A 12,580-nucleotide genomic window follows, 5' to 3' on the forward strand; every position below is an offset into this window, starting at 1 on the left:
AAACATTTTCCGTGCTATGTGTAGCATAATAATATTTTAAACCTCTCTATGGGGAGCTCTTATTTGGGGAGGAGTTGCTCTGGTATTTTTCTTCCTTCGATTTGGGACCCAACTCACAATCAGTGGGATGCCTGGCCCAGACTAGACCCTTCAGGATTAAATTTAACCCTATCTCAGCACAAGTCTTCTATAATATTTTTATATCTTATTTTAACTCTGCATTCCCGCCCCGAAAAATCATGCTAAAGCAAGCAAATTATCAATCGAAAATCTACTCACCTGAGCTCAAAGCAATGTCACAGCATGTTCGCACTCTCCACTCTCAATACAAATTCAACAATCCTAATCTACGCCAAACGTATCTTATGGCCAGAAAAGAGTTTAAAACCCTCCTTTCTCATCATAGAAGATTGCATGTGGAAAATTACATCAACAACTCTTCAAATGTAGTTAAATCATCTTGGAAAGTAATTAGTAACTTAACGAATGCCTCCTCCCATAAAACCCACCCCTCATCCATGAACTTCAATGGCCAGACTTTCACCAACCCTGAAAAAATTGCAGACATGTTCAACTCTTATTTCTGCAACATTGCTTCACAACTTGATGCAAATACCCCCTCTCCCAGTGAATTTCATTGTCACCCCTCACTTCACACAATGTTCCTCTCTCCAACTGTTCCTTCCGAGATTGTACAGACTATAAATTCTTTTAATAACTCTTATTCTGCAGGGCTTGATGATATCCCTATGCCCATACTAAAAGCGGCATCTAATGTCATTGCTACACCATTGGCTGAGATAGTAAACTCTTCCTTTTCTTCAGGCCAGTTCCCATCTACCATCAAACATTCGCGCGTAATCCCTGTGTACAAAAAAGGCTCAAACAGCAAAGCAGATAACTATAGACCCATATCAATCTTATCTGTTTTCTCAAAGCTGTTTGAAAAAGTGTTCCTCAAGCGATTGCACAACTATTTAACTACTTGTAACTTACTTCATGAAAACCAGCATGGCTTTAGGGCTGGAAAATCTACTAACTCGGCCTCGTTTGAGCTGATAAATAATATCCTACAGGGCCTCAATGATAAACTAGTCACAGTGGGAATCTTCTTTGATCTCACCAAGGCCTTTGACTTGATCGACCACAACATTCTGCAAAATAAGGTAAATGCTCTTGGTATCACTGGTCCAGTCCAGGATTGGATTATGTCATACCTAAGAGATAGGCATCAAACAGTATGCTATCAATGCAGTAGCACCAACTCAAGTATCAAATCAATCCCCATGAAATCCACAAGGGGAGTGCCTCAAGGATCCCTCCTTGGCCCTATACTTTTCCTGCTCTACATCAACGATCTCCCTACTCATTTGTCTCATTCTAAAATCACTCTCTACGCGGATGACACCTCGACCATCATTACTGCAAATAATGCTCAAAATATTGTTGACCGGACTAACCTCACAATCAATGAAATGCATCAATGGTGTAAAAGGAACAAACTGATAGTTAACAACCAGAAAACTGTCTTCCTCCAATTCCTACATAAAAACTCCTTCAAAAAGGATCTTATCCCTCACATAGACAAAATCTCACAATCCTCTGATGTTGACACCACAAAGTTCCTTGGACTTCAAATCTCCACCAATCTGGATTGGGCACCTCACGTACAGGTCGTACTAAAAAAAATCTCCGTGGGTATATTTATGATTAGAAGGTTGTATCCGATTGTATCAATGGATACTTTAAAAATGGTATACTTCGCGAAAATTCATTCCCATATCTCTTATGGCATTCTGTTTTGGGGAAACTCACCTGCAGCAAAAAGAGCCTTTTCAGCCCAAAAACAAGCCATTAAAGCTATGTACCATGTCCCTATTTGCACTCCCGGTAAAATCTTCTTTGCTAAATCTAAAATCCTCACCCTCCCTTCTTTATATATCCTTACATGTGCCTGTTTTGTCAAAGCTAACCCTTCCCATTTTCTTCAAAACTCTACCTACCATGATCACCTCACCCGTTCTAGAAATAACATCCATTCCAACCAATATTCCAGCTCTCTCTGCCTAAAAGGTCCCTACCACTCTGCCTCGATCCTATACAATAAAGTTCCCGATGAAATAAAAAATTGCAAATCACCTTCCGAATTCAAAAGGAGACTAAAGAGCCTCCTAGCTGAAAAATGCTATTACAGTATTAATGAATACCTGGAGGATGCATTATAAAGGAAATTTTCTAGATGGCAACTTGAATGCCTATAATTTTCCATACTTTCTGTTAGTATGTTTATAACCCTCTCAGCTCTGTTTCTAATGTTTTGTACATATAGTGAAATGATTATCTTGAGAATTCCCAAGAACCTGGAAAATTTTCAATCATGTACATATGTATGTTGGTATCTCATATTCAATCATGTATGTATGCTGATATCTCATATTGACTTTAGCCTTGCAGATGTATAATTTGCCAATGGTGAAATAAATTTATTATTATTATTATTATTAAGTCCACAATCAACTTATTGCATTACCTGCGTTTTTTTCAAGCCAAATACATATTGCTTTTGTTTTTCTATAATTTACTCTTCTATACACAAGGGTGGATCCAGGATTTTTTTCAAGGGGACACAATGGTTTGACAGGTCTTCTCATATTTGAGATTAAAAACAAAGTATAATAATTACTGTAGTAGAAAATTTTCCCTTTATTTTGATATAAAAGTTATCAATATTAAATTAAATGATTGAGGCTCCGTAATCCACAAAATAAAACGAGCATAATGAAATGAAATATTTAAAATCTTGTCCATTTTTTAAACGTCTGGGGGGGCACTTGCCCTCGTGCCCCCCTAACCACCTGAATCCACCTATGTCTATAAGAATACATAACATTCTTTTAAGCACTGGAGTTTTAAACGGATTTATAGTGTTGATAATAACAAAGTTAGTGAGTACGAGGTACGATTACCAAATATTTTTAATGAAATACCTTATAACTTTTCCCCTACAAATGGAAAGTTTTCATTCATACAAGTACTAAACTAAGGATAAAGCATACCCAAATTATTTTGGACACCATCCCCTGCGTAACTCCGGCCAGATCGCCGCAAAATAACTGCAAATGGGATTTGATAATGTATTTCATGATAAACGCGACAAAATGCATATTATAAATCTTACATAAAAATATACCACATACCTGAAATGATCCGTTGGGGTAAAACCTCAAAGCAATCAGCAGCTTTAAAATATCCAGAATCGGCAAACCACGGTTGCTTAAACGATCACTCATCACAGAGGGTAATATCACGTCAGTCACGGTTCACTTAGAAAAACGATACCTCTGGAGGATTTCCGCTTCTGATTAATACTCAGTGGGATTCTGCCTATCCCTTATGTGCATTCTTCCAACATAAATATACGGCTCTTCCATCACGTACCTAGCAAATTCCGCATCCATGTTATTGCAATGGTTGTTTACATCATTGTTACTACAGACTTCACTTTTTTTGTTCTTTTTATACATTTCCTTATTAGAGGCATATATGATGAAATGAATAAACATTGCCAGGTTGAAAAAGCGTAATTTTAATTACATTTTGATCGCATACTGTGAGATGTGTCTAAAAAAATGCCAAAATCCGGAGGTGATCGATGGATTCCACCATATTTGGCCTTGGAACCATTCCTACAATTTAGCAGGGTGGTCTGGACTATGCTCAAAATAGTAGGGAGAGAATGAGTATGCTCATAGATAGAGTTGGTCCTACAAAGGAAGAGGAACTTTTCAAAAACACTTAAATGGTTGACTTCCCCTAGCAACGTGTCACACATGAAGAGTCGTTCCTCTAGGAACGTCTTAGAATACGGCCCTAAGACTCTAAATCCAGATATCCATTGTTAGCAATACTAAAATTTTGTTTAAAAATTGCTTATGCATAGAACAGAATGAAGAATTCATTTCAAAGTATTAAAAATTGGAATATGCAACCAAATGTTTCTTTGCAAAAACCATTGACTATGTAACAACTTCACTATTGATTCCTGCAGTGAGGAGAATCAGAAAGGAGTGGGAGGGTCGGGCCCTATTGCCAAGGAGTGGCCCCAAGTTCTTGATAAGCTGGGTCTCAGGCTTGGGCCTCAATGCATCTGACCATTGCTAACTCAGCAGTCACTTCCCTTCCCCACAGCCAGCTACAGCAGACATTTGCACTGAAAAATCCATACCAGCTATACCCAATATTACGTCTTCTGCATATGAAAATGCTCATCAGCTCTACCCAACATTCAGCGTGAAAGCGATAAGGAGGAAAGAGTCAGTATTATTATTTTTTAATTACATGGAGGATGAGAGAGGCAGGGGATTTGTAACAGCACAGTGGCAGATCCAGGATAGGGACAAGGGCGGGGGCTAAGTATAGGGTAACCTCCCAGCAGTAGTGGGGGTCCGAACAAAATTTCCATTCTATCTAGTGTGAATTGGATACCCAAGGGGGGCGGGGGCTAGAGCTCCCTTAGCCTACACCATAGATCCGCCTCTGTAACAGCATACAATTTATCTATGAGAAAGTGGCAACTCAGGCTGTGTAGGCAACTACTTTTGGGAATATTTCATGAGTAAGCATTTGATTTCTGCTTCCAAGGAATTTAGCTGTGAAATGCCTGCTTATTGACAGCATATGCTACAAAATCACACTGTTATACCTTACTTCTGGTAGTACGAATGGTTTGAACATTTTGCCATCTCACCCGCAGGCTTCATCACCTCAGCACTCAATGGATGTCATGTTAGCTCCTGCCAATGACGGACTCCAGACCGAAGTGTGACAATTTACAATTGGTACAAGGGGGTAAGAAAGACTAGATCCCTGCAAGTGGTTGTGAAAACAAACACATCGTGTTCGCACCTGTGAGAAGTTGAGGAAGAGAGAGACCATAATCCGAATGCTCTGTGCCGTATTTCAAAGTTCTCCGACTGCCACGAATAGCTCAGAGAGTTGAATGCCGGTAGCAGGTTTTAGTGGTATGCAACCCGCATTTACCCACCCACGATTCTTTCCCTGGCGAAAATTTTTGAGTAAAATCATGTAATAAGTTACATATACCAGGATTAAGTTTTGGAAGGTAAGAACTACGCCTTTTTTGTTGTACAAAGTTGAGGGTATCCCTATTCATTGGGGGATTAGGGGTCTAAGCCGCCTCAGAAGTAGCCCTTGCTGCCTCTTCCATGCAGGGTTCATCGCAGCTTTCAAAGTCACTTTTTCCTGAGTCAACAAAATGTTGAAAATATCCACAAATCTCAAAGAAAAATGTTGGCGAGCACAAACACTTTTTGAAAGTATTCAAAAAGTAATATCCGATAATACAAATCCCAAATAGCACAAAAATGGTGCCACAATGATCAATGGTGAACCTTGAAAAATCTAAAAAAAAAACAAAATGTAATTTCAAAAATTACAGAAAAACATATTAAGTTGAAATCAGAAACGGAGCTCATTACATGATGGCTAGAAACCAACTGCAGAGTGGAAAAAAGGAAGCAAGTCTAAAGGGATGTATTTACATTATGAACATTCATATTCAAAAATACTTTTATTTTCTAGAAAGCGATATCAGTTACCTATTGTCCGCTTGCATTACTGTTATGTTGCCCAGAGAGACAGACGTTATGCAATTTAAAAATGCTATTGTCACCAAGGCTCAAATGGGCAAGAAACTCTACCTTAGGGGTTTCATTGATACTTTTGGGCTTTACATTGGGCTTTGAGCTATCACTTAAAGAGAATAAATATGGTGGGCAATTTGCTGACAATGGGCCAAAGTTCATATCTTAGTACAAACATAAAAGAATTTGTAGCTATTGTGAAGACTCATGCACATCGGAGGCAGAAAGTTATGTAAGCACTCACTTAGTCTCTCCACACACACAGTGATTCAGCCCATAAGGTGATATGGATAAGTAAGAGTAGACCTCACCCCAGACTAAGCCATAGGCATGCGAATATCACACATTTGGGCCATTTCCTTTCCCTGGGTCACATTTCACTTCGAGGGTTTTTGTTCTGAAGGCTTTACCCACGACTTGAAACCAGGGCCTTCCAGTCAGAAGTAAAGCTCTCTACCCACTAGGCTACCTACTAAAGAGTCCATCATGGACCAATTAAAGATGATAAATATTGGGGAAGGTGTTCAATCTACATACATATAAACAAAAGTGCACACAAGAGTTTCTATACTTAATTATCTGCTCGTCCTTCCCTCTTAACAAAACTTGGGTAATGAAATCAGTTTAGGATGCTTTTAACCGACTATTCTGCAAATGCCGAAATAAATTGCATTATTCGGTTATAAATATGTACATACATAGTTGTTTCTGAGTAAGCAAGTATTGATGGCAATAAAGGTTATTATACCAGTGTAAACTATTCCAAAGCTGTTAATTAGAAATTCCAAATAGGCCTAGAGGCCCCTCGCTCAAAATTAAATGATGTACCAGGACCCTAACCTGGTAGACACACCTCTACATATAACCACTCCATAAAAAACCAGAATGACGAGCAAAAATACCAAGGAATTAATAACTAAATATGGGGCTACCAAGCTATTTCATTCTGAAAACACAAATAATTCTAAAACAGCACACAGGTTTTTATTTTTCCAAGGTAAACATTCCAGAACTTCCACAAATGCTACAACACTGTCAGATTTCTTGCCAAAAAGTAAATTATCAAGACAAATTTTCACTGACAATATAACCTAATGTTGATTAACATTTATAGAAATAAAAAGAGAAAATTCATATCTCACAAATAAAATTTTTTGATGTAGGCATTGGTAGCTTTTCGTTATACATACTATATGCAAAGAAACCTAAATTGAGGAAAAACTCCTCAAATGGCTCAATACAATAAGAAACAATAATTTAAAGCTCATTCCGTCTTTACAAAAAACCAAACTGGTTTCAGAGTGCTAATAATAAAAATGATAATAACAGAAATGTGAAAAACCATAACAACCTTAAAACAAGGGTATAATACTTAATTAAAGTTGATGCTATTCATTATCTTTTAAGGGGCTGATATGTTTACATTTAGGAAGCAGGCCATGTATTCATTTTCTTTTCAAGATAAATGTAATAAACACAGTGAATTACCACCATGGTAATCTCAGATAAAAACAAATGCATTCTATACAGCAGTGAAATAATTTAAATCTATGATGCATGTTCCCTTTTCAAGCCCTAACATATGAAATTAATTCTGCATTTTTGCAAAAAAAAATTTATAAAATATTAATTCATAATTAACAATCAAATCCTTATGTACACTGTTAAAACAAGCAAAAATATTCTTCGGAATACACAAGAACAATGCTAATACAGAGAGCAATGAATGGTTTCTTCAATCTAAAAGAAATAATAAGCACATGGAGATGATGGCTTGTCTCACTTCACAGAAAGAATATGGCACAAAATTTTTCACACTTCAGCTCACGGAACAATCAACTTCACCTTCACGAGGAAAGCAATCTTTGAGACACGTAGCCACAGCTCTCATCAAGTACGTCATCGTCCCAAAGCTGCCACTGGGTGCACTGTCATAGAAATGTTGACAAATGTACGCCGCTCCACCACATAGCAGCCCTCCTGATGGAGTTGTTTCCCGCTGAGGCTTGGCACAGCATAAAGTAGCATCTCCATCTACCCGCACCTGATATTATTCCGTAAATCAAAGCAAATTATAATAACTACTAGTGAAAAAGTTATTTGAAGTCCATCATCATAAAAAAATTGCACTCTCTGTTATTACCAATTTGTTAACTAATTTTACTTCATTGTCAATTTTGAGAGAGATTGAACAATCAAGGGACATGTATTTTTCTATCTTTCAACCTGCTGCCTAGTTTTCAAGCTATTGCTAGTGAAAAATTGATGGACTTAATCCTTTCATAGATAGGATGATGATGTCACAAGCCAATGCTGCACAGTTAACCATTTCTCAGTTTCTCCTCAGCTTTGCGCATGGGCCATGCATGGTTTGTTGTTGCCTATATTCTTGTAGGCAATTCCCTCCCTTAATGAAAAGTTCTCCCTGAATGAGCAAATGAAACGGTATGAAACAAACTCTAATGACGTCACAAAGTCATGAAAAGTGGGCAGCAACTTTCACATTTTCTTATTTTATTATTGCAAAAGAATAGCCTAATAGGGAAGACTGTTTTTTCTTTCTGAATTTTCTTTCCCATCTATCAACCAAATGAATGAAATGCATTAAGATTCAATCTCTCAAACTTTTAAGAGGGGCTTGAAACCTTCATCACACCTTGCCTTGATCTTTTGGACTGAAAATTTCAATCTACTTAAAAGCACATTTATTTCTCTACCAATGATAGTTCTGATTTTCCTCACATTTCCCTGATAACCATGCATTTTGCCATATAAAAATTGAAAGCTCAACTATGCATGCATTTATTTCATAAAATTTAAGAAGAATTAGTTTTTAATAGCAATGCGTGAGGTGAATGTGATACATATTAGCGTGGTGAATTTTGTGATAGTTTATTTCGAAAGGCACTTCCCTCGGATGTGACCCCATGGTGGGCCATGCCTAGGTTCATCTCCTATCCACTCCCTAGTGGTGGTACTGCACTCGGTGGCCTTCAACCAATGAGAACAGGTAGGGGGAAGTCAAATAACGTGGAGCAGCCACCGTTCCAGCCAATTGCAGTGTGGGAGTATCCTTGAAACCAATCACTGCAAGGTTCTCCCAGCACAGTGCCGCTAGAATGTGATGCATGCCCACTGCCGAGTCTACGTCAACGCTAATTTCTGATAAATCTTTCAGACTGAGGCCAGTATCGGATGGAGCCACCTGGTGGAACCAATCCCAATTTTTTTCAACTTAAAATGCCAAACTCCATTCTTGATTGACCTCAGCAGCGGGATCATGTAACACACTGCCAGGCAGATTCCTTCCATTTAACCGATGAGCTGAGTAGTGGATGGTCAGCCATTTTGCCTGGTGCCATCCAGTCTAGCCAGAGAGTGACACAATAGTGAGTCACCACTAAGTTGCCGTAGCTCCACCTTAGTTACCATCTATGTATATAATGGGCACGCTAAGCTCTAAGGCTAAAGTTACTCGTTTTTCCATGTGACAAAATCAGCAAGTCAAAGAAAAATAGGAAAGTTGCAGTCGCACGGAGTGTAAGTGGGATAAGACCAATCAGTGGGTAATATCGTCGCAAGCATGACAATAAAGAAATTATCAAAGTATATGTTCAGCAAAAGTGAACAGATACCTAAACATTTTATAAATTAAGGCAAACAGACCAGAGAGAGTAACTTAAATCACATTAAGAAATACATACCTGATCATCAAGGAATATACGGTTGGCATGATGAACCAATTGCTCCACAGGCAGTATTCCACTTCCAAGCTGTGAGGCTGCATTATGTTCATCCACAATAGTCAACACCATCAAAGCTTCAACAATGAGCTGTCTATACTCTGGCTGTGGGATGGTATTGAGGACTGCTTCAACAGCAAGAGCAAACTTCAACTCACCCGGAGTCATCTGAAGATGCATTACAGATCAATGAATCACTCTCATAACATAACAGGGAGTAACTAATTAATGTGAAACTACTTTTTACTAACATATCTGCAGTAAGAAAACCTTTGAATTTCAATTCTTGCATAATTTTGGCATCGTTATTAATCAATCAAATCTCAGTAACATGCAGTGATACATTATGTCATAAAAGACAACTTGATTACAAGGAAAGTGTACCACTGATCAGATTCAAGTATCTGTTAACATATGTCAACTCCATAAACACAAAATGGAAACATACTTACCTCTTGTATGAGATTCTGAGGCAAAAGTCTACCTTCTATGGCTAATCCTTGGCACTGAAAACCATCAAAAAATGATAATTTATTGCAATTACAAATTCTAAACTACTTAAGCAGTGAACAGGTAAGATTCCCATGCCCTTTGGCAAGAAATAGATTTTACCATCTACATAAATCTATCCTTCCAAAAAAAAATCTATTCAACTTTAACAGAGAACAGTGCCATTGAGGAGAAACTATGTCAAAGAATTGGACATTGGATTCGACTTCAAAATGAGAAAAATATCACTCGTTTCAAACCGAACACAAGAATTTCGCGAGAAAAAGTAGCTAAGTATGCAGAGCAATAAAAATGAAAATAATATCCACTTCTAATTTAAAGTTGTGAATCTTCATTTTTACCAAGCAACAGAAGTGCAATATTGACCACTTAACCCAGTGTTCTTTGATACCCAAAAATGAGCCACTGAGGGCCCTTCACCATCTACTCTTGGAGCACACTGAAGTGATTTACAAGGCCACATCCCATTCAGAGCATATGGGGTAGACCTTTGTCAAAATTTTCCTGTTTCTTAAGAATAAAAAAATATTTTCCTGTAAAAATATTAAAACTGCATGTCTACTGGTGACCAAATCTTGAGACTTGATCTTGAGATTTATCTCAGAATGTATCCATTTGAGACTAGCCTAAGCCACCAAAAGGTCTCCGAGACTCCAGTCTCGGGTATTTATCTCAACAACGTGCATAGTGAAGAAAAATTACTGAAAATTATGCTGCTAAAAGTATTCTTAAGGCCAATTTACATGGTACATTAGCCCGTGCAAGTTGATGCCTAAATGTATTACATAATATGTGAATGAACGCAAAAATGCAATGTGTAACCACCCAACTTTTGCACATGAATGAAAAGAAAATAGAAACTGTTCTAGTTTGATCATGTATTTTTACATGTTCTGTTCTGGCCCACAGGCATTACTCATGCATTCACAAATTAACTTGTACATGTTAATATATCATGTAAATGGCCTTAAGACCCAAGACTAGTTTCAGAAAAACAAAATTCACTCAATCTTGAGACTTTTAGTTTCCAGTAGACACATAGCTTAAGGGAAAAGTTTTAAATATGAAAGAGAGGCAATGTTGACCAGGGTCTACTTCATTTAATCAGAAACTTTCAAGATGATAGCATAAGTCTTAATACAGTAATCTGCTCCAAAAAGGACTGGTCAAGCAGGTACGCATACTCTTACGATAAGATTTCCTGTATGGCTCTGAGGCCATTAAGATCACTTCCTACCTTAAATTGAACTTGTTTTGATAAAACCAGCAACTAAAGCTATTAATCCTGCTATCCAAAAATATTTCAGCTTCATGAACTATGGAAGGGTCACTATGTTCACAGAAAAAAAATTTGAAAAGAACTGATAAAATATTCCTCGTAAGAATGCACCAGAAAGCGGATTGCAGCAGTGAGAGATGAAATGAAGCATAAATAAATCCCACCTTGATTGGGATGATACAAAATGCAAAACTGAATGAAATATACTCAAATGAACCAGCCTCAAATACATGAATTATGGTCTTCAATTATCCGTCACAAGCCAGGATTTAATGTTGCAGAGAGCTCTGCTGGCTTAGACAGTTATAAAATAAAAAGTAATAGTTTTCACTTAAGTATTCACTGCTAGATATTTTCACTACATTAAAAACTGCAATACAGCTAACAGATTGAACAAAATTTCAATGTATCAGTCAGCATTTTCACATAATATTTTCTAATTTTTTGCTGCCTAAAACAGTTACACATGGAATATGTGAAGAAGGATTTGAAAGAGAAGACACATAGGTGTGAAAATATTAGCTGATTGGAGAATTGAGTGGAGAGCTGGGTCAAACCCATCTTAGGAATTGTTGACCAGTGATGATGATGAAAACACTTATATAGTTTTGACTGCTGAACTCAGATCTTTTGGGGTTAATCCATTGACACCATCACAACTGATAAAAATATCTGTATTATGTAATAGCACATTGTAGGAACAGAGCTACGTAGAATCCCATGATGATATCCCAGTATGTATTTAACTAGGGATGAGTCGATTCCACTTTTTTTCGATTCCGATTCCAATTTCGATTCCTTCAAATCGATTCCCGATTCTCGATTCCGATTCCATCGATTCTTATTCCTTCTAACAGGTGGGAATTTGATATATCTGTAGCATTGCTGTCATTAAAATTTAAGAATTGAATAGAATAAAATAACTAGGAATGGACGGATCCAGGATTTTTGGAGCCAGATCTTTCGAAACGGATATTTTCGAATCCAAATGCATTTTCAAATTCCTACCATTAAACAAAGTCATTATTCAAGTTTATTGTGGGTGCATACAATCAATGGAATGCTTTTTAGATTTTCATACACATTTTAATATTTTTATAAATTAAAAATTATTTTATGGGCTTTCAAGTTGTTTTTTAAAAACATCTTTACATACTCAGGGCCTAAACTGATACGCTTGGGTTTGGAAATGAAAATAGGAAAATTCTTAGGATGAACCACTGACCAGTGGCGTAGCGTGAGGACCCCCCAAAATATAAAAACACAATTACTTTCCTTCATAAAAGGAAACAAAATATTTAAAAATCATGAATTTACAAATGAAAAAAAGAATCTTTGAAAAGTGAAGTATTTTCCATTATTGAGGGCGTTAAAATTAGTTTGAA

At 37.2% G+C, this 12,580-nt stretch overlaps 1 protein-coding gene across 7 annotated transcripts in view; it reads right to left on the reverse strand.

Moving 5' to 3' along the window:
- Window positions 1-6,625: 6,625 nt before the first annotated feature.
- The window catches only part of LOC124162210 (probable phosphorylase b kinase regulatory subunit alpha), a 76,835-nt gene continuing 70,880 nt past the window's right edge, over window positions 6,626-12,580 (reverse strand). For all 7 annotated transcript variants that reach the window (XM_046538659.1, XM_046538663.1, XM_046538661.1 and 4 more), the window contains 3 exons: window positions 9,859-9,912; window positions 9,368-9,574; window positions 6,626-7,707 (listed from right to left, as the gene is read on the reverse strand). In XM_046538659.1, coding sequence (XP_046394615.1) covers window positions 7,483-7,707; window positions 9,368-9,574; window positions 9,859-9,912 — 486 coding nt within the window. In that variant the 3' untranslated portion in view covers window positions 6,626-7,482. The remainder of the gene's footprint in view (window positions 7,708-9,367; window positions 9,575-9,858; window positions 9,913-12,580) is intronic.

The sequence above is a fragment of the Ischnura elegans genome, chromosome 7 (assembly GCF_921293095.1).
Source record: "Ischnura elegans chromosome 7, ioIscEleg1.1, whole genome shotgun sequence".
NCBI lineage: Eukaryota > Metazoa > Arthropoda > Insecta > Odonata > Coenagrionidae > Ischnura > Ischnura elegans.